Raw genomic sequence first — 21,805 nt, forward strand, 5'->3', positions numbered from 1 at the left:
TGGCAAACATACACAATTCCTCCCTCCGTCTCCTATTTCGCCCACAATAACATGCCCTGTGAGGTGGGTTGGGCTGAGATGTTATCTGGGGCCCTTGGGGGGCTCTGAGCTTGACCCAACTAGGGAACATCCTCAGTGCTGGAAGGGAGTGGGGTTTCCTCTCGTGTTATACAGCTTGTCCTGTCAGTGTTGGTGAGAGAGATCTTGGTGGTTCCTCTAGATTGTCTGAGTTGGGAGCTCCTTCCAAGAGACCAAACCCCATTCCTTCCTAGCATTGATGACGTTACCTAGTTGGGTCATGAAACGCCTGCAAGAAAACAACCAAATTTAGAGAGCACCAAGGACCCCACAGTTGTCCTCCTCCTCCTCCTCTTCTCCTTCCTCCACTCCACACACCCTTCTCCCTTCTAGCACTGATGATGTTGCCTAGTTGGGCAATGAAACGCCTGCAAGAAAACCACCAAGCTCAGAGAGCACCAAAGACCCCACAGACATTGTCCCTCCTCCTCCTCCTCCTCCTCCTCCACAAATCCCCTCCATTCTAGCACTGATGATATTACCTAGTTAGGTCACAAGACGTCTGCAAGAAAACAATCAAGGTCAGAGAAGACCATTTCATTTCATTTCATTTCATTTCATTTTATTAAATTTGTATACTGCCCTACTCCCGAAGGACTCAGGGCGGTGAACAGCCATAAAATAAAACATATAAATACAAATTTTAAAATGGAGATAAAACAAATTAAATAAATTTGGCTGAACTATTTTAAAACCCCAATAATTTAAAACCAAATTTAAAATTCCCATTTAAAATGTCTCAGACATTGTCCCCTTCCCTCCTCCCTCTTGCATTGATGATGTTCCCTAGTTGGGTGATTGTCATTGTCCTCCTCCTGCTCCTTCCTCCTGCACTGATGATGTTACCTAGTTAGGTAATGAAATGTCTGCAAGAAAACAACCAAGCTCGGAGAAGACCAAGGACCCCACAGTCATTGTCTTCTTCCTCCTCCTCCCTCTTGTCCTGATGAGGTTCCCTAGTTGGGTAACAAAACATCTGCAGGAAAACAGCCAAACTCAGAGACCAAAGGCCCCACCTAACGTGGGGACTGTTTTTTCCCTTTTTTTCCTTTTAAAATACAAATTTTAAATTGGTTTTAATTTATTGGGGTGTTTTAAATCGGTCTTCAGCCAAATTATTTAATCCGGTTTTATTCTGTTTTAATTTTTGTACTAATGTGTTTTTATCTTGTGGCTGTTCACCGCCCTGAGTCCTTCGGGAGTAGGGCGGTATACAAATCAAATAAAACAAAACCAACAAACCAACAAACCACCAGAAGTCTCTATTATACACAGAGGATAAGGAGTCAAACTTGAGCATCCTTCCACAAAATTAGCGGTGTATCACTCCAGGAAAGAAACGAACGAGGCCAATCAATAGGTAAAGATCAACATGTTTTGGAGACGCCAGAAGGAAATTAAGCCAAACAGCGGGAGCCTTAAATGAAGGATTCCAATAACATTTCAATAATGAAGGAGAATAATTAAAGCAGGGATTTTTGTAGAGCGTTTACATTTTGTTTTTTGGCAAATTTCTAATCCGTGCCTCTGAAAAACGGCTACTTTGGGTAAAAGGCAGGAGGCCAGAATGCAGAAAATTAAATTAATCACCGGGCTCCATTGTGTGTGTGTGTTAGTTTTCTACATGCTGGCAATACCACTTTCTCCTCTTCCTTACAATGTTCTTATTCTCACAGGGGAAATGGGGGTGTTTCTCTTTTCTGAAGGGAAGAACCCCCCAAAAATGCGACTTCGTTTTATTTGCCTTCGCATTCGAAGGAGATAGAAGTAGTCCTCGGCTTCCGACCATAACTTGAGCCCAAAATTTCCGTTGCTAAGTGAGGAGAGAGTTTTGCCTCATTTTATGTCCTTTCTTGCCAACGTTGTTAAGTGAATCTGGCTTCCCCGTCGACTTCGCTTGTCAGGAGGTTGCAAAAGGGGATGACACGACCCTGGGCCACTGCAACCGTCGTAAATATGAGTCAGTTGACAAACTTCCAAATTTGGGGATGCAGCAAACGGTTTAATAGCTTGAAAGTACGGTCGTAAGTCACTTTTTTCAGTGCTGTTGTAACTTCGGTCACTAAACGAACGATTGTAAGTCAAGAACTATTTGTAGTTCCTCCCTAATTACTAAATGCATCATTTGTCGTTATATCCAAATATTGTGCTGCTCTATCCAATCACTTTTTTATTAAAATTTTAATCTGTATCGGGGTGAAATGTAAAATTTGTTACTACCAGTTCTGTGGGCGTGGCTTGGTGGGAGGAGTAATGTGACTGGGTGGGCGTGGCCAATTTTTTTTAAAAAAAACTTTTCAAAGCATTTTTTCTAATGCTTTGAAAAGCCTCTGACGATCAGGCAACTCAGCTGGGATCGTCAGAGACTTTTCAAAGCATTTTTTTTTTTTTACCACTTCTTCGGCCAAGAGGTTGCAGAAAAAAATGCTTTGAAAAGCCTCTGACGATCCCAGCTGAGCCGCGCGATCATCAGAGGCTTTTTTTTTTTTACTTTTAAAAGCATTTTTTCGTCAGAAGAGGTTGTAGAAAAAAATGCTTTTAAAAATAAATAAATAAATAAAAGCCTCTGATGATTGTGCGGCTCAGCTGGGCATGATGGTGGGGGGGGGGCACGCAGGGATTTTTGCTACCGGTTCTCCGAACCACCCACCACCATCGCTACCGGATTGGGTGATCTGGTCCGAACCGGGAGCATTTCACCCCTGATCTGTATAGAAAGCCTGCATTTCCATCCCGTTTTTTTCTTTTTTTTTAGGTTAGGCTCGCCTCCGGTACCAAAAACTAAGCAGGCTATGCTTCCATTAAATTACGTGTTGAACTCTGGTTTTAAACAGACTTTGGGGAAATCTGGGAGATAAATTTCTCCTCCAGATATTTGTCTTTTTTTAAAACAAAAGAAAGAAAGAAAAGTGCAATGTTTAAAGAGGCTTTGTAATCAGCTGGAAAACTGTTGAGTTTGGGGCCCATCGAATAGCTCAACGGGTCCATGGCTGCCGCCTAGCAAAATAAAATAAAATAAAATCATGGGTTGTGTATTTGCACATATGTTCCTGAATTGGAACCACAATAAGGAAAACTTCCCAAAGATCAGATTCATTGCAACATATGGCTGATGTGCTGAGGAAGTTGGACTTGTTAATATTTAACAACCTAAGCCAGCTGGTTAGAGATGTGGTGGCTCGAGGGACGTGGTGGCTCAGTGGCTAAGACGCTGAGCTTGTCGATTGAAAGGTCGGCAGTTCAGCGGTTCGAATCCCTAGTCCGCATAATGGAGTGAGCTCCCGTGACTTGTCCCAGCTTCTGCCAACCTAGCAGTTTGAAAGCAGGTAAAAAATGCAAGTAGAAAAATAGGGACCACCTTTGGCGGGAAGGGAACAGCATTCCATGCGCCTTTGGCGTTGAGTCATGCCGGCCACATGACCACGGAGACGTCTTCGGACAGCGCTGGCTCTTTGGCTTTGAAACGGAGATGAGCACCGCCCCCTAGAGTTGGGAACGACTAGATGTGTGAGGGGAACCTTTACCTTTAAGCCAGTTGGATATTGATGTTTTACAAAAGAACAGAGTTGGAAGGGACCTTGGAGGTCTTCTAGTCCAACCCCCTGCCTAGGCAGGAAACCCTATATCCGTGATGGCGAACCTATGGCACGCGTGCCACAGGTGGCACACGGAGCCATTTATGTGGGCACGCGAGCATTGCCCTAGCTCAGCTCCAGCGTGCGTGCATGCATGCACTGGCCAGTTGATTTTCGGCCTTCCAGGCCCACTGGAAGTCGAGAAACGGGCTGTTTCTGGCCTCCGGGCTGGTGGGGAAGGCTGTTTTTGCCCTCCCCAGGCTCCAAGAAAGCCTCTGGAGCCTGGAGAGGGTGAAAAAACAGGCCTACCGGGCCCACCATGCCATCGTGTGCCAAAAGCGGGGGGAGTGTGGGGGGTTAGCGCGCCTGCGCGGGAGGTCAGGGCGCATTGAATTATGGGTATAGGCACGCATGTGCATGACCCCCCCCCGCGCTCCCCCCGCTTTTGGCATGCGACGGCAAAAAGGTTAGCCATCATTGCCCTATATTGTTGCAGACAAATGGTTGTCCAATCTCGTCTTAAAAATTTCCAGGGATGGAGCATTCACAACTTCTGGAGGCAAGCAGTTCCACTGGTTAATTGTCTTCACTGTTAGGAAATTTCTCCTTAGTTCCCGGTTGCTTCTCTCCTTGGTTAGTTTCCATCCGTTGCTTCTTGTCCTGCCTTCTGGTACTTTGGAGAATAGGTCTGAACTCTCTTCTCTGGGGCAGCCCCTCAAATATCGAAAGATTGCTATCATGTCACCTCTCGTCCTTTTCACTAGACTAGACACACCCAATTCCTGCAACCGTTCTTCATATGTTTTGGCCTCCAGCCCCCGAAATCCTTCGTGTTGCTCTTCTCTGCACTTTTTCTAGAGTCTCCACATCTCCACCATCGTTCGTGGTGACCAAAACTAGATGCGGGATTCCAAGTGTGGCCTTACCAAGGCATTGTAAAGTGGTATTAACACTGCATGTGATCTCAATTCTGTCCCTCTGTTAATGCAACCTAGAACTGTGTTGGCTTTTTTGGCAGCTGCAGCACACGGCTGGCTCAGATTTAAGCGATTGTCCACTAGGACTATCACTTAAAAGTTTCTTCCCGTAGATTTTCTTCCCTCTTTCCTTGTTTTACAAATACTTTCCTTTACAGTTCCTTTTCCCTTCCTCTAAGCCAGTGTTTCTCAACCTTGGTAGCTTGAAGATGGGTGGACTTCAGCTTGAAGATGGGTGGAATCAATGTAAAAGTGCTTAGGACAGTGTTTCTCAACCGTGGAAGCTTGAAGATGGGTGGACTTCAACTCCCAGAATCCCCCAGCCAGCGCTGCTGGCTGGGGGATTCTGGGAGTTGAAGTCCACCCATCTTCAAGCTTCCAAGGTTGAGAAACACTGTCCTAAGCACTTTTACATTGATTTATTATAAAATTTGGCTGCTTCTATCATTGAAGTTGGAAGCTAGCTTCAGACATAATTTTTCCCTTTGGTCATAGTCTGGCACTTTGAGACATATACAGATAGTTCCCGACTTACAACAGTTCGCTTAGCGACCGCTCGAAGTTTCAATGGCTTTGAAAAAGGTGATTTATGACCAGTTTTCACACTCAACGACCGTTGCAGAATCTCCATGATGATACGATTTACATTCAGACGCTTGGCAACTGACTCATATTTACGACGGTAGCAGTGCCCTGGGGTGATGTGATCCCCTTTTGCGAACTTTTGACAAGCCAGGTCAATGGGGAAGCCGGATTCACGTAATAATCGTGTGACTCGCTTAATGACTGCAGTGATTCATTTAACAACGTGGCCAGAAAGTTCGTAAAACGGGGCCAAGCTCACGCAACAAATGTCTCGCTTAGCAACATAAACTTTGGCCTCAGTTTTGGTCATAAGTCGATGACCGCCTGTATTAACTCCCGAAGAATAACCCAAAAGGTATAACATATGTCTTGAAAACGATTTTGTTTCAGAGCCATTTTGTTCTAAATTCTTGTGAGGGGAAAGAAGAAATAATTTAACTTTTTAATCTTTATTTATTTATTTTTGATTTTATTGATGTATTTTAATTTTTTTTTTTACTGGTGTATTTTTTTTTATAAAAATTTGTAATTTTATTAAAACACATATTAGACATTTACACAACATACAACATATAAATAACATTTTTAAGCATTGTTTCATAGTGGTCTTCCAGTTATTACTTTATTCTTCTTCCCCTTTATCTTAATCTTTTACTCTGTCTTCTTCCCCTCCTTTTCCTTTTTTGCCCCCCTCTTTCCCCCCTCTTTCCCCCTATAGAGAACTATACATTTCAGCTATCTCTTTACTATTATACATTTCTACCTTCATATTATATACATTTTTATTCCACTCCGCACATTTGATACATCTCTATTTTGTACTTCTATTTTTCTCTTCTGATAGTTATTATTCTTTATTGTTAGTCTTAAGCCAATTATACCATTTATTCCATACTCTATGGAATAAATGGTATTCCATTTATTCTCTTCCTTTTCCTTAATTTCTTTTGTTAATCTGTCCATCTCAGCACATTCTAAGTTATTATCTATTAGTTTCCTGTTTCCAGTTTTTTGCATACATTATTCATGCTGCTGTTAAGATGTGTAGCATCAAGTATTTTATTTCTTTGGAATATGGTTTTGTAAAAATTCCTAACAAGAATGTTTCTGGCTTCTTTTCTTTTCTTCTTTACTGGTGTATTTTTATTTATTTATTTTTGATTTTATTGATGTATTTTCATTTATTTATTTATTTATGATTTTATTGATGCATTTTTATTTATTTATTGTTCATATTTCCCAGAGAGGGGCTCTTTTGATTCCACACAAGCCAGGTTTTTTTTGCACTTGTCTTCAGATAGTTAATTAAGCTTCCCTGAACTTTAGAGAAAGAAAAGGCAAATGTAAAGCACAATTTTCATAATGGTTTGTTAAATAATCCAGAGAGGTGTGAGTTCCAGCCATCACCCTGTGCCGGAGACATTGTGTGTGGCCTAGCACCATGTGATTACCAGACCAACCATCCATTTAGACAAAATAATTACAGGCATAATATGGAATGCGTGAAGGGAAAAAAACCCAAGTGGGATTACTTTATATATTGCTAACTTCTACCATTAAAATATCCAAAAATCCTTGTATTTTTCTTCGTTGCTCTGTCCGGCCCTTTCCAATGTGATCCCGAACTCAACTAAACAACCTCTAACTCCAAATCAAATGGATCATATATACAGGTAGTCCTCAATTTACGACCACAATTGAGCCCAAAACTTCTGTCGCTAAGTGAAACATTCGTCAAGTGAGTTTTGCCCCATTTTACAACCACGGTTGCTAAGCAAATCGCCTCAGTTGTTAAGTTAGTAGCGTCGTTGTGACGTGAATCCAGTTTCCCCATTCTGACTTCGCTTGTCAGGAGGTCACAAAAGGGGGATCATGAGAGCCCCCACGGACACAGCGACGGTCATAAATATGAATTGGTTGCCAAGTGCTTGAATTTTGATCTCGGAAATACTACAATGGTCGTAAGTGTGATAAACGACCATTAAATCACTTTTTTTCAATGTCGTCATAACTTCAAAGAGTCACTAAATGAACTGTTGTAAGTTGAGGACTATCGATACACACACACACACACACACACACACACACACACACACACACAGAGAGAGAGAGAGAGAGAGAGAGAGAGAGAGAGAGAGAGAGAGAGAGAGGGAGTGTTTCCCTGAAAATAAGACCCAACCGGAAAGGAAATCCTAGCATGATTTTTCAGGATGCTCGTAATATAAGCCCTACCCCAAAAATAAGCCCCAGTTAAGATCGTCAACCAGATGGATGCATTTAATACCGTATTTCCCCCAAAATAAGACCTAACCAGAAAATAAGCCCTAATGTGTCTTTTGGAGCAAAAATTAATATAAGACCCAGTCTTATTTTCCTGGAAACATGGTGCATATATTATATATAAGCTTCTCAGCATATCGAGGAATTTGAGCAGATAACGATTCTGATGGATGAACTTCGACTTCTGGGGGGGGTAAAAAATAATTCAAAACTCAGAGCTATCCATCTTTTTCCTAGGAATCTGCGATTTGAACCAATGCCCAGGCAGTACCAGCGTGTTGGCATGTGGGCTTTAAAACATGTGTTTCCCCTTTTAACTTTTGGCTTCATTTATTCATTTGTCACCTCGTGTGATTAGAACAGGTTTCTCTCTCTCTCTCTCTCTCTCTCTCTCTCTCTCTCTCTCTCTCTCTCTCTTTTGCAAACTTTTGAGCTTTGTTTGAGAACAAGGTGACGAATGGCTTTGTGGCTGGCGGCGTTTATAGCCTTCTTACCTGAGCTGCCTCCAGTTAAAAAAAATCCATCCCAGCTTGTCACCTCTGCCCTCTTCACCTCCTTATTTACATTCCTACTCAGAGTTCCTCATCAAAGAGCCAAGCTTTGTGGGTGTCCTTTGTTTTCTTTCGGGGGGGGGAGTGGGCGAGACTTTTTATCCGGCCTTTTCCAGAATATATCCAGAATACAGCTGGAAGGGTCCTTGGAGGTCTTCTAGTCCAGCCCCCTCCTCACGCAGGACGCCCTATACCCGTGATGGCGAACCTATGGCCATATTGATGGGCATGCAAGCTCAGCTCCAGTGCGCATGTGCGCACTGGCCAGCTGATTTTCGGGCCTTCTGGGCCCACCAGAATTAGGGAAACAGGTTGTTTCCTGCCTCCGGAGGGCCTTCGGTAGGGTGGGGAAGGCCCATTTTTCTCTCTCCCCAACCAAAAGTTGGCAAACGGGCCGTTTTCAGCCTCCAGAGGGCCCGGGGGGGGGGGCGGAGGCCGTTTTCACCCTCCCCGGACTCCTAGAAAGGCTCTGGAGGCCCGGGGAGAGAGAAAAAAACGGACCTACCATGCCATCGCATGCCAGGAGCGGAGGGGTGGGGTTGTCGCATGTGCATGTACGAGGGCAGGGTACATAGAATTATGGGTTTGGCCACGTGCGCCTGCGACACCCCCCCACACACACACACACACCAGGGTGGATTTGATTTAAATCAAGTTGATTTAAATCACAATTTAAATCATGATTTAAATCACTAGTAAAAAGGCTTGATTTAAATCAACTCGATTTAAATCACAATTTTTAAAGAGCAACTGTCATCTCTGCTACTCTTTTGACCCGCTGTTGACTCACCGATAGTCCCAGTGTTGCAGAATATACAGCCTCCTGCTACATAACTAAGCTCCGTTTCAGGCTGAGTAAACTAAATTATTTATGTATCTTAAATAGAAAACGATCTTAGATAGATTTTTACCCCAAAAGTTTTTTATTAAAATAAATTCGATAAAAATCAAAAAAATCTGATTTAAATAAAAAAAATCTGTTTTTTTTAAAAAAAAGTCATTGATTTTTATCCACCCTGCCACACACACACACCTGGCACGCGATGGCAAAAAGGTTAGCCATTACTGCCCTGTACTATATCACAATCAGAATAGAGCTGGAAGAGATCTTGGAGGGCTTCTAATCCAGCCTCCGGCTGAAGCAGGAGATCCTATACCATTTCAGATAAATGGCTATCCAGTCTCTTCTTAAAAAGCTGCAGTGATGGAGCCCCCACAACTTCTGGTGGCAAGCTGTTCCACTGGTTAATTGTCCTTACTGTTAGGAAGTTTCTTCTTAATTCCAGATTGGTTCTCTCCTTGATCAACCATTCTTTCTTGTCCTGCCCTCTGGTGCTTTGGAGAATAATTTGACCCCCCTCCTCTTTGTGGCAGCCCCTCAAATACCGAAATACTGCTATCATGTCACCCCTAATTCTTCTTTTCTTTAGACTAGCCAGACCCAAAACCTGCAGCCGTTCTTCATATATTTAAAATAGTCTCCAGGCCTTTGATCCTCTTCATTGCTCTTCTCTGCACTTTTTCCAAAGTCTCAACATCTTTTTTGCAGCGTGGTGACCAAAATTGCTTGCAGTATTCCAGGTGTGGCCTTACTAGGGTTTTATAAAGTTGGCACTAATAATTCACGTGATCTTGATTCTGTGCCTCTGTTTATACCACCCAGGATTGTATAAAGATAACCATCTTTTCGGCTTGTAAAGATAACGTTCCTTTTGTGTTTTCTTCAGTAAAAAAAACTTCATGATGGTCTTTTCCTTTTTCCTCCTTAGGACTCCTGAACAATGTCCAAGTGTCGTTTCCTTGTTGTCCGAAAGTTACAACCCGCATGTCCGCTACGGAGCAGCGATGGCTTTGGGGATCTGTTGCGCTGGGACAGGAAACAAGGTAAGGCCAGGTGAAACCAAACTACAATTCTCCTCTTTTTTTTTCCCCCACTAAAGTCCAAGAACCGGAGTATTTATTTTGTTTGTTTGTATCACACTTTTTCTTATTTTTACAAATAACACAAGGCGGCAAGCATATCCAACACACCTTCCTCCTTATATTTACCCAACAATAACCCTCTGAGATGGGTTGGGCTGAGAGAGAAGGCCTGGCCCAAGGCCATCAGCTGGCTTTCATGGCTAAAGCGGGACTAGAATTCACAGTCTCCTGGTGATTGGCCCAAAGACACACTGAGCTGGCTTTCCTGCCTAAGGCGGGACTTAAACTCACCTTCTGCTGCTGATTGGCCCAAAGTCACTGAACCAGCTTTCATGGCTAAAGGCAACTAGAACTCACCGTCACCTGGTGATTGGCCCAATGTCACTGTTCTGACCCAGCTCCCCAAACACGACAAACCCTCTGACGTGAACTCAAAAGATTCCTTTATTAGGAGTGCTAGCAGCACTGGCAAAAAGTTTCTCTTGCGGGCTAATAATTCTGTCTGGCCGAAAGATGAATAGGATGATAGGAGCCTGGATAGCTCAGCAGACTAATGCATTGTAATTTAACTCCAGCTGTCTGCAGTTACTGTAAGTTCGAATCTCGCCAGGCTCAAAGTTGACTCAACCTTCCATCCTTTCTAAGGTAAATAAATTGAGGACCCAGTTTGTGGGGGCAATAAGCTGACTTTGTATAAAATATACAAAAGGATGAAGGCTATTGCTTAGCGCATTGTAAGCCGCCCTGAGTCTCCGGAGAAGGACGGCATATAAATCAATTTAAAAAAAAAAAATAGTTGTCTGCCACATCTATTCATCTCCGCCCCCTGCCTTTTATCCCCAGAGCTAGGGGTGGGGCTTCGCTAACAGCGGTGACTCTTCCGTCCCAAGGACCGGGCCATAGATTTCCACTGCTCTCCTCTCCTCTCTGCTTTCTGTGCATTCACGCGTCAGGCACTGGACCCAGCTGTTCCTCCTCTTCCTCATCGGCCACCTCCAGACCTGGGGGCTGTTGACTCTCCATCTGAGGGCTGACGGACGGCCCAGGCTCCACCTCCCTCCCTCCCTCCCTCCCTCCCCCCCCCCCTCTCTCTCTCTCTCTCTCTCTCTCTCTGCCACCTCCATTCCCTCTTCCCCCTTGGAGCTCTCAGGTTGCCTTGATGCTGACCCTGACTCCCACCCCTCCTCCTCCTTCTCTGATTCGGCTGTTGGAGGGGCCGGCGGCCGACAGGCCACAACAGATACCTAGATGCTTTCATGCCTAAGGCAGAATTAGAACTCAGCTCCTCCTGCTGATTGGCACAAAGTCATCCAGCCGGTTTTCATGAGTAAGTGTGGGGGGGGGATTTGTTTTCTAGCCTGGTGCCTTAACCACTAGACCTCCTGACTGTGGATAAAGCAGAGTGGCTATATGTAATTTTGGCCATTTTTACAAAATACCTCCTAAATTTTTTTTCTAAATTGAAGATTATTTTTCGTGGGGGACGGTGCCTTTGAGTCAGTATTGACTTCTGGCAACTGCCTGGACAAGACCCTGCCATTTTCTTTCAAGATTTTGGAAGTGCTTTACCATTGCCTGCTTCCTAGGGCTGAGAGAAAGTGACTGGCCCAAGGTCACCCAGCTTTGATGTTTGGAATCAAACCCCAGCACTCCTTGCTGAGGGCATGGATGTCAGCCTGAAGCCCTGCATCATAAACCATCATGATAGGAGGGAACATCTACAGGGAGTCAGAAAAGCCAGGTTAATGAAAGCAGCTGGCACAAGATTTATATTTTTATTTTTATTATTATAAACTTTTATTCATTAAACATGAAACTCGGTCAACTGAACATTTAAAAATGTATCATAAATATTATTGACACTATTATCATCTCTTTTATTCATTAAACATGAAACTCGGTCAACTGAACATTTAAAAATTATTATTAAATTTATTTGCCGCCCATTTCGTATGCAACAACTTGCCACAAGATGCCAGACAGAGGTATAGATAGTCCTCGAGTTACAACAGTTCATTTAGTGACCATTTAAAGTTACAACGGCACTGGAAAAAAGTAACTTAGAACCATTTTTCACACTTATGACCGTTGCAGCATCCCCATGGTCACATGTTTAAAATTTGGACAATTGGCAGCCGACTCACATTTATGACGGTTGCAGTGTCCTGGGTCACGTGATCCCCTTTTGTGACCTTCTGACAAGCAAAGTCAATGGGGAAGCCAGATTCACTTAACAACCATGTCACTAACTTAACATCTTAACAGACCCTTGGTGGCGCAGCAGACTAAAGTGCTGTTAAGTAGCACCAGCTGCCTGCAATTACTACGAGTTCAAATCTCACCAGGCTCAAGGTCGACTCAGCCTTCCATCCTTTCTAAGGTAGGTAAAATGAGGACCCGGATTGTGGGGGCAATAAGCTGACTTTGTATAAATATACAAAAGGATGAAGGCTATTGCTGAGCACATTGTAAGCCCCCCTGAGTCTCCGGAGAAGGGCGGCATATAAATCGAACCAATCAATCAATCAATCAATCAATCAATCAATCAATCTGCAGTGATTCACTTAACAAATGTGGCAAGGAAGGTCATAAGACGGGGCAAAACTCCCTTAACAAATATTTCACTTAGCAAAATTCATTTTGGGTTAAAGTCAGTGGGGCCCGCCAGATTCACTTAACAACCATGTCACTAATTTAACATCTGCAGTGATTCACTTAACAAACATGGCAAGGAAGGTCATAAGGTGGGGCAAAACTCACTTAATAAATGTCTCGCTTAGCAGCCAACATTTTGGGTTCAATTGTGGTCGTAAATTGAGGACCATCTGCATAGCCAAGTTGGCCTTTGTAAGCCGAAGTTATATTTGATTAGTATTTTTGGCACATCTCTGACAAACTTCATTGGATGAATTCAAAGAAATGATCATTCTAGTCCATGCTGGCTGGGGAATTCTGAGACTTGAAGTCCACACCCCTTAAAAGTGAGAAATATTGATCTAAAATTTGCTCCCGGTCATATTCTTGGATTATCTTCTGGTTCCTGATCCGTGTTTACGCAAGACCTAATTTTTATTTATCCAAGAGACGCATTCTTTGGCTCGACGGTTTCTTGAAAAATCTTCAGCTTTTGGACATTCCCCTTTGGAGGGCAGAGTCTAGAGAAAGTACAGAAACTATATTGATTTCCTGTCTCGTCGGCGATATTTTCCTTTACTGGACATGAAAAGGGCAATCGTTTTCGCTCAAGCTTTTCGCCCAAGTCTGCTTTGTCTCTCCGTAACTTTTATGCAGGCGGGATAACAACCTGCCTGGCTGCAGTTTTTGCACTTTCATTGTTTATTTCTGAAATAAAAAAGCTTGAGCGTATGTTTATGTCAGTGGGTCTTCTTACATCAACATATACCAAAGTCTGAATTAATACGTTAGAACTGAAAAGACTGGAAATCATGTTAAGGTTTTAGTTACTCAAGAGGGACCTCCTTCCTCTATAAATAGTTGTGAGTTCACACAACGTCAAGGGTTTGGGTCAGGACCTCTAAATGCACACCAAGACAATCCCACTTATAAAAGGTCATTTTGCATAATTAGAAGGGAAGAGAGCTCAAGTAGGGAAAAATAAGCCATAAAAAGACTTTGATCCATCCGTGGCATTTGTCTGCGTTTTATTTAACCTATGAGTTCATTATCTGGCCCTAGATCAGTGTTTATCAACTTGGAAGATGGTATTATTTTTATACATAACTTGAAGTGGCAAACATACCTAATATTATTTCCTCCTACTATTTTTCCCACAACAACAACAACCCTGTGAGGTGGATTAGGTTGAGAGAGAGGGACTGGCCCAAAGTCACCCAGCTGGCTTTCCTGCCACAGTCAGGACTAGAACTCACAGTCTCCTGGCGATTGGCTCAAAGTCACTCAGCTGGCTTTCCTGCCTAAGGTGAGACTAGAACTCACAGTCTCCCGGTAATTGGCCCAAAGTCACCCAGCTGCCTTTTCTGCGTAAGGCGGGACTAGAACTCACAGTCTCCTGGTAATTGGCCCAAAGTCACTCAGCTGCCTTTCCTGCGTAAGGCGGGACTAGAACTCACAGTCTCCCGGTAATTGGCCCAAAGTCACTCAGCTGCCTTTCCTGCGTAAGGCGGGACTAGAACTCACAGTCTCCTGGTAATTGGCCCAAAGTCACCCAGCTGCCTTTTCTGCGTAAGGCGGGACTAGAACTCACAGTCTCCCGGTAATTGGCCCAAAGTCACTCAGCTGCCTTTCCTGCATAAGGCGGGACTAGAACTCACAGTCTCCCGGTAATTGGCCCAAAGTCACCCAGCTGCCTTTCCTGCGTAAGGCGAGACTAGAACTCACAGTCTCCCGGTATTTGGTCCAAAGTCACTCAGCTGGCTTTCCTGCCTAAGGTGGGACTAGAACTCACAGTCTCCTGGTGATTGACACGAAGTTACCCAGCTGGCTTTCCTGCCTAAAATGGGACTACAACTCACCATCTCCCAGCGATTGGCCCAAAGTCACCCAGCTGGCTTTCCTGCCTAAGGTGGGACTAGAACTCACCATCTCCCAGCGATTGGCCCAAAGTCACCCAGCTGGCTTTCCTGCCTAAGGTGGGACTAGAACTCACCATCTCCCAGCGATTGGCCCAAAGTCACCTAGCTGGCTTTTTTGCCTAAGGCGGGACTAGAACTCACAGTCTCCTTTGATAGGCCCAAGTCACCCAGCTGGCTTTCCCGCCTAAGGTGGAACTAGAACTCACCGTCTCCTGGTTTCTAACCTGGTGCATTCACCACCAAACCAAAACCGTCTCCACCCTTCTTCAACGGTTTATTTAAGGGGACCCTTCGCGGAAAGAGTGAGGACAGGTAACGGAAGGCGTTTCTCAGAAGTAGCCTTGAGACCAGCAGCATTTAAAAAAAAAAAAAGGTGTTTTTTCTCACCTGAAACAAATTGCTTGCTTCACACTCCTTCCGGCCTCATTTTTTACCCCAAGAAATTAAAACGTTTGATCTTCGGAGCGCCTGTCGCGCGAGTGCCCTTTTTGGCGTCCCTCTCATCAGCTGCTCCCTACCATGCCCTGCTTGAAGATCCTAATCGGATAATCCTGATGAAAGAATGCCTGGCGCTCGAAAGGTAAATAAAGTTAATATTCCTCTCTTCTTCTTTTTTTTTCTCTCTCCCCCGATAGGAAGCAATTAATTTGTTGGAACCGATGACTAACGATCCTGTCAACTACGTGCGTCAGGGGGCTCTGATTGCATCAGCGCTGATCATGATCCAGCAGACCGAAGTTCTCTGCCCAAAGGTGAGCGAGGGATCTTTGAACCGGGGAGGTGTGCGAGAAGGGAGAATGTGTCAAAGAAGAAAATTGGGGGAGACACATTGAAGGCGCTTTCGTTTTGGCCCGGCCTTTCGTTGGAAGCGCGCTTGTTTTAATGAGATCCTAGAAAGATTGTGGAGAGGAAAGCAACGAAGATCTAAAACAAAAAAAAAACCACAAAAAAAGTTGAGACTCTAGAACAGGGGTGTCAAACTCGATTTCATTGAGGGCTGCCTCAAAGTTGTGTTTGAACTTGGGGAGGGGGCTGGGAGCGTGGCCGGGGGGGGGCATGGCCAATTCGACATTATTCATTGATGCTCCGTTTTTGGCTGCAACAGCCTCCTGCAGCCTTTGGCAGCGAAAACGGAGCCGGGGGGGGGCACACATGGCCGGTCCGAGCTCCGTTTTCAGTCGCAACGGCCTCCTGCAGCTCTCTGCCAATTAAAACGGAGCCGGGGAGCCACACGCAGCCAGTCCGAGTTCCATTTTTGGCCGCAATGGCCTCCTGCAGCCCTCTGCTAGCAAAAATGGAGACCTGGGAAGACTGGGCCCGGGCTCCTTGAGTTCCGTTTTTGCTGGCAGAGGCACCGCAGGCCAGTCTTTCATCGTTTCCAGGGCGGCACCACGGGCTAGATCTAAGCACCCCATGTTCTGTCCCAGCTACGGACCCCAAAAAACGCAGCACACACAAATTCCGTTCAAACGTTAGTTTACTGAATAAACCAGTCTTTTACAACAACGGCTGTTAATTAACTGCATTAACAGCCGCCAAGAATTCAAAGAATAATACTGAAAACTTACTATGGTTGGCAGAATGCCCAGAAGCAATTTGCAGGAAGCTGATAAGATAAGCAAGACAAGACACAAAGGTATGTGAACGAAGTTGTTCCCTGCAAATTGCTTCAGTCGGCCTTCCTCCTTAAATAGGCTAAGGGAGTGGCCAATTAGCCCCAAGCCTTACTCTCGAGGAGACCTCCTCCTGAGGAGCCACTCCTGCCTTTTGGCAGCTCTGCGCGCCCGTGCATCGAGAAGAGGCTCCTCCTCTTCTTCTTCTTCACTTATGGGAACTTCTGGAGGTTCTGAAGGCCCCGGCTGAATCCCCGCCTCTGGCACCACATCTTCTCCAGCCTCCTCACTGTCTGACTCGAGTGCCAGCTGCACAGGCTGCTGGCACAGCACCACACCAACCTCCTCGCTGTCGGAATCAGCTACTAGCTGCACAGGCCACGTACGGGCCACAACACCCCACAGCACAGATCCAGGCCATGGGCCTTGAGTTTGACACCCCTGCTCTAGAAAGAATGCAGAGAAGAGCAGCAAAAATAATTAGGGGACTGGAGGCTAAAAGGTACGAAGAACGGTTGCGGGAATTGGAGTTGCAGGTTCATTCTAGTCTAATGAAAAGAAGGATTAAGGGGGAACATGACATCAGTCTTCCAATATTTGTGTCAAGGTTCCGACTGATGAACCCAAACAATTCAGCAACTCTTGAGACTTTTTACTTTCTCAAAGGACTGTTTTACTGAGTACATCATTCTGGCGCGGATGAATACAAAACCAGCTCTGATTATTTCCCGCGTTTTCAGTATAATTCAAGAACAGATCATTCCCTCCCTCGTCGTCCCAGGTCACATTGTCCAATTAGGCGTTCTGGCGTCTCCTTGGCAATTTCTTCCAGGCTCTGCCCAGCACCTGTTGAGATGACCTTGGTTCCCAAGGGATAGTAGGTTGTTTTGTCTGGTCTGCATTCCAAGCTTCTCCCCCCCCCCTCCTCCCATACTGCGTGGCAATTCGAGAAACAGAAAGATGGCTGCAATAGGCCTGATCCATTTCGAATTTAACTATTTGATGGGCTGCCCCAAAGAAGATAGTGATCAAGCTATTCTCCAGAGCCACCAAAGGCAGGACTAGAAGCAACGGATGGAAACTAGTCAACCTGGAATTAAGGAGAAATTTCATCACTGGAGGTTTTTAAGAAAAGACTGGACAGCCACATGTCTCAAATGGTATAGAACCGTGATGGCGAACCTATGGCACGTGTGCCACAGGTGGCACGCAGAGCCATATTAGTGGGCACACCAGCTCAGCTCTGGGGCGCATGCGCACGCTGACCAGCTGATTTTCGGGCCTTCTGGGCCCACCAGAAGTAGGGAAACTGGCTGTTTCCTGCCTCCGGAGGGCCTGTGGGGGGGGAAGGCCCATTTTTTTTTCTTACCTGGCTCCAGATCCTCTCTATGCATCTGGGAAGGGCGAAAACAGCCTTTCCCACTCCCTTGGAGGCCCTACGGAGGCGGAAAGGGCCCAAATAAAATTATTATTATTATTATTATTATTATTATTATTATTATTATTATTATTATTATTATTATTATTATTATTATTTCCCGACTCCCGGTGGGACAGGAAGTGACATTTTTTCCTGTCCCCAGCCTCCAGAGACTCCTAGAGAGGTTCTGGAGGCTGGGAACAGCAAAAAATGTCACTTCCTGTCCCACCGGGAGTTGGGAAATGGGCCCTTTCAGCCTCCGTAGGGCCTCCAAGGGAGTGGGAAAGGCTGTTTTCGCCCTTCCCAGATGCATAGAGAGGATCTGGAAACAGGTAAGAAAGAAAAACGGGCCTACCAGGCCATCATGTGCCAGGAGCGGGGGTGGGTGGGGTTGCGTGCACATGCACATGGGTACGTGCGTGCGGGACCCTCCCCCGCCCCCCCTCTCCTGGCACGTGATGGCAAAAAGGTTAGCCATCACTGGTATAGAATCTCTTGCTTGAGTAGAGCGCTGGAATAGAAGACCTCCAAGCAGGATGGGCTGCTGGGGGTTCGCAGGGGTTCGGGAGAACCTCTAGCTAAGGTTCTGTGCAGTTTGGAGAATCCCCAAATCCCACTCCTGGCTGGCCCCGCCCACCCTGCCCTGCCCCGCCCAGGAGTCCCCACGCAGCCTATTTTGGATGCAGGTAAGTGCAGAGCGCATGTGGAGGCTCAGGGAGGGTGAAAAACGGGCCTACCGGAAGTTTGGGAAGGCCGGAAACGGGCCCATTTCCAGCCTCCAGAGGGCCTCCAAAGCCTGGGGAGGCCATTTTTGCCCTCCTGGAGGCTCACGGAAAGCCTCCAGAGCCCGGGGAGGGCAAAAATGTCCCGTCCCCCCCGCTGTGGTGCAGGAGGCCGACTAGGCCACGCCCACCCAGCAACCAGGAAGAGAACCCCTTGCTAAAATTTTTGAAGCCCTACCGGTTCTGTGGGCGTGGCCAACTTTTTTTTTTTTTTTTTTTAACTTTTCAAAGCATTTTTTTTTACCACCTCTTCGGCCAAGAGAGAAAAAATGCAGAAAAAAATGCTTTGAAAAGCCTCTGACGATCCCAGCTGAGCCGCGCGATCATTAAAGGCTTTTTTTTTTTTTTTTTTACTTTTAAAAGCATTTTTTCATTGGAAGAGGTTGTAGAAAAAATGCTTTTAAAAGTACAAAAAAAAAAAGCCTCTGATGATCGCGCGGCTCAGCTGGGCATGGGGGGGGGGCCGCAGGGATTTTTGCTACCGGTTCTCCGAACCAGCCACTGTCATCGCTACCGGATCAGGCGATCCAGTCCGAACCAGGAGTATTTCACCCCTGCTCCAAGGTCCCTTACAACTCTGTTCTGATCTAATGGGTGGAAACTTGCGAAAGCGAGATCAACCCTATCACTAAGGTGGAATTTCCTGACAGTGAGAACAATGAATCAGCGGAACAAAAATCAGTAGTACTGAGTAAAATGATTCAGCTTTTTATTCTCTCCGGGCCTGTTAGCATTTTTTTTTCTTTTTTTTTTTACAAACGCCCTCAAGCTTTCCCCCCCCCCCCCTGAATCATACAGTAAGTTACCTAGTTTGAGAAATGTTCTTACTTATTGTGCGGCTCAGTTTGAAATCTTAATCTTGATTTTAGCTCTTTAAAAGAGTGGAAATAAGCATGCTAAGCTTGTTACTGTTGGTTTTTTGTGTTTTTTAGAGAGTGTAGGTTTGAAAGTTTATACAAGTCTTCTCTTTTAAATAATGTATTCTGCTGTGGAATAATACATTCCAAGTGGGGTTTTTAGTGTTTTTTTTTTTTTTTCATTTGTTTGACAAATAGAGAGTTTATAGCTCAGGGTTTTTGCAGTTGCAGTTATTCTGCTTGGCTAGATTTGCAACCAGGCTTAGGACTGGCATTGCTCAGAGCTTAGAATTTAGAATGAACTTTGTTGTCACTTGAAATGTACATTCATCGGCACGCGTTAAAATGAAATTTCGTTGCGTACAGCTCTCAAAGGGCCACCCGCCAGGAGTTCGTGAGCAGAATTTGTATCCTGCTAAACTCCTGAAATACAGATTGGGTTAATTTCTGTCCTTATGTTGTGGCCCTCCAGCGGCCTGCGCAGCTAGTAGCTGATTCCGACAGCGAGGAGGCTGGTGTGGTGATTCGCCAGCAGCCTGTGCAGCTGGCACTCGAGTCAGACAGTGAGGAGGCTGGAGAAGATGTGGTGCCAGAGGCGGGGATTCAGCCAGGGCCTTCAGAACCTCCAGAAGCTCCTTTAAGTGAAGAGGAGGAAGAGGAGGAGCCTCTTCTCGATGCACGGGCGCACAGAGCTGCCAAAAGACAGGAGTGACTCCTCAGGAGGAGGTCTCCTCGAGAGTAAGGCTTGGGGCTAATTGGCCACTCCCTTAGCCTATTTAAGAAAGAACACCACTTGCAACAAGCTGTAGAGAACAACTTTAGTTCACTCTCTTTCATGTCTGCAAAATTGCTTCTGGGCTTTCTGCCAACTCTAGTAAGACTGTGATTACCTTATCTTAGAATTCTGGTAGGCTGTTAAGACAGTTTATTAACAGCCTTTGGTTGATAAAGACTAAGTTATTTTGAGTAAATAAGCTTTGTATAGACTTTGTGTGTGTTGCGTTCTTTGGGGTCCGTAGCTGGGGCAGAACACTTTAACTGAGACATTTCTTAAATGAGCTTTATCCCATTTTACGACCTTTCTTTGCCACCGCTGTTAAGCGAATCCCTGCCGTTGTTAAGTTAGTAACAAGAGTGTTACGTGAATCCAGTTTCCCCATTGACTTTGTTTGTAAGAAAGTCGCCAAAGGGGATCATATGACCCCGGGACACTGCGACCGTCATAAATATAAGTCGGTTGCCAAGCATCTGAATTTTGATCATGTGACCATGGGGGGGGAATGCTACAATGGTTGTAAGTGTGAAAAACGGTCCTCAGTCACTTTTTTCAGTACTGTTGTAACTTTGAATGGTCACTAAGCAAACTGTTGTAAATCGAGGACTACCGGTAACTGTGTTTTTAAGGGAGACCAATATTGAAAAATACACTGAAATTTGCGTCAGGGGATTCTCCTTTCTGGGGGAAAAAAACCCCCCAGTTGTTGACACTTACGTTTGATGATGTCTCAGATGTCTTGACTCCAATTTCTAGTTCTCAGTTTTAGCTCTTAAAAGTTTTATCTTGGGAATGCTGCTTTGAACAACTCATTTCTTCCCTAGTCTGTTGATTACTTAAATTTCCTTGGAAAAGCAATTGCTAAAAATAATGCCTGTCATAGTCATTTGCCTTCTGAAATATCTGGATGATGATGAGGATCATGGTCATGGAGAGATTACATGTGTTTGTAATCATTGAACCAAGAAGTTTGTGTGGGCACAATATTCCTTCTTGGGTCTTTGGTGTTTTCACACTTTTCACAACCCATTGACAGATTTAATCGTAGTTTCAACAGGAGTATCCTGCGAGTATCCCAGGCTAAGCCAAGTCCAAAAATGCTAAAGAATTCCTCAAAGCCTGGCACCCGGATGTAACAGCCATCAACAGGCACATAGAGATGAATAACATTTGCACACCATTCAAAAGAGACAATTGAAAAGCCAAAAAGGAGACAAAAACAGCACTAGCACTTAGATTTATATACTGCTCCCTAGTGTTTTATAGCCCTCTCTAAGCAGTTTACAGAGTCAGCCTCTTCCTTCAGGCAATCTGGCTCCTTATTTTACCGACCTGGGAAGAATGGAAGGCTGAGTCAACCTTGAGTCAACCTTGGTCAGGATCGAACTGCTGGCAGTGGAATTCTGCATTCGCCTGCAATACTGCATTGTAACCGCTGCGCCACCGTGGCCAAAACACCACCTCACTAGCAAGCAACACCCAGACAAGCAGGGATTAACACCAAGATTAAAAACTAGGTCAATAATCAAGAAGTGAACCGTGCCAGCAATTCTCCAGCCGAGCCAGCCCTATCTGACCAACTATTAAGCAGTAAATATTACCCCAATCAAAGAACTAACAAATGGATAAATTAACGAAAGAAATAAAAGAAAAAGATAAAGAAATAAAAGAAAAAGATCATCAAGATAACTTGATAATATTCTGTATTATCAAGTATGGAATAAATGGTATGATTGGCTAAAGACTAGGGAGGGTAGAAGGGAATAAATGATGTGATAAATGTGTAAAATATTGTAAATGAATAAAACTAGAAATAAAGGGACGATAAAGATAAAG

At 44.8% G+C, this 21,805-nt stretch overlaps 1 protein-coding gene across 1 annotated transcript in view; it reads left to right on the plus strand.

Annotated features, from left to right (window-relative positions):
* PSMD1 (proteasome 26S subunit, non-ATPase 1) overlaps positions 1–21,805 on the plus strand; it is a 140,364-nt gene that overhangs the window by 73,395 nt on the left and 45,164 nt on the right. The window contains exons 17-18 of the mRNA XM_087872018.1: positions 9,816–9,930; positions 15,158–15,274. Of these exons, the coding sequence (XP_087728144.1) occupies positions 9,816–9,930; positions 15,158–15,274 (232 nt within the window). The remainder of the gene's footprint in view (positions 1–9,815; positions 9,931–15,157; positions 15,275–21,805) is intronic.

The sequence above is a fragment of the Pantherophis guttatus genome, chromosome 6 (assembly GCF_059756535.1).
Source record: "Pantherophis guttatus breed Tessera chromosome 6, ASM5975653v1, whole genome shotgun sequence".
Lineage (NCBI taxonomy): Eukaryota > Metazoa > Chordata > Lepidosauria > Squamata > Colubridae > Pantherophis > Pantherophis guttatus.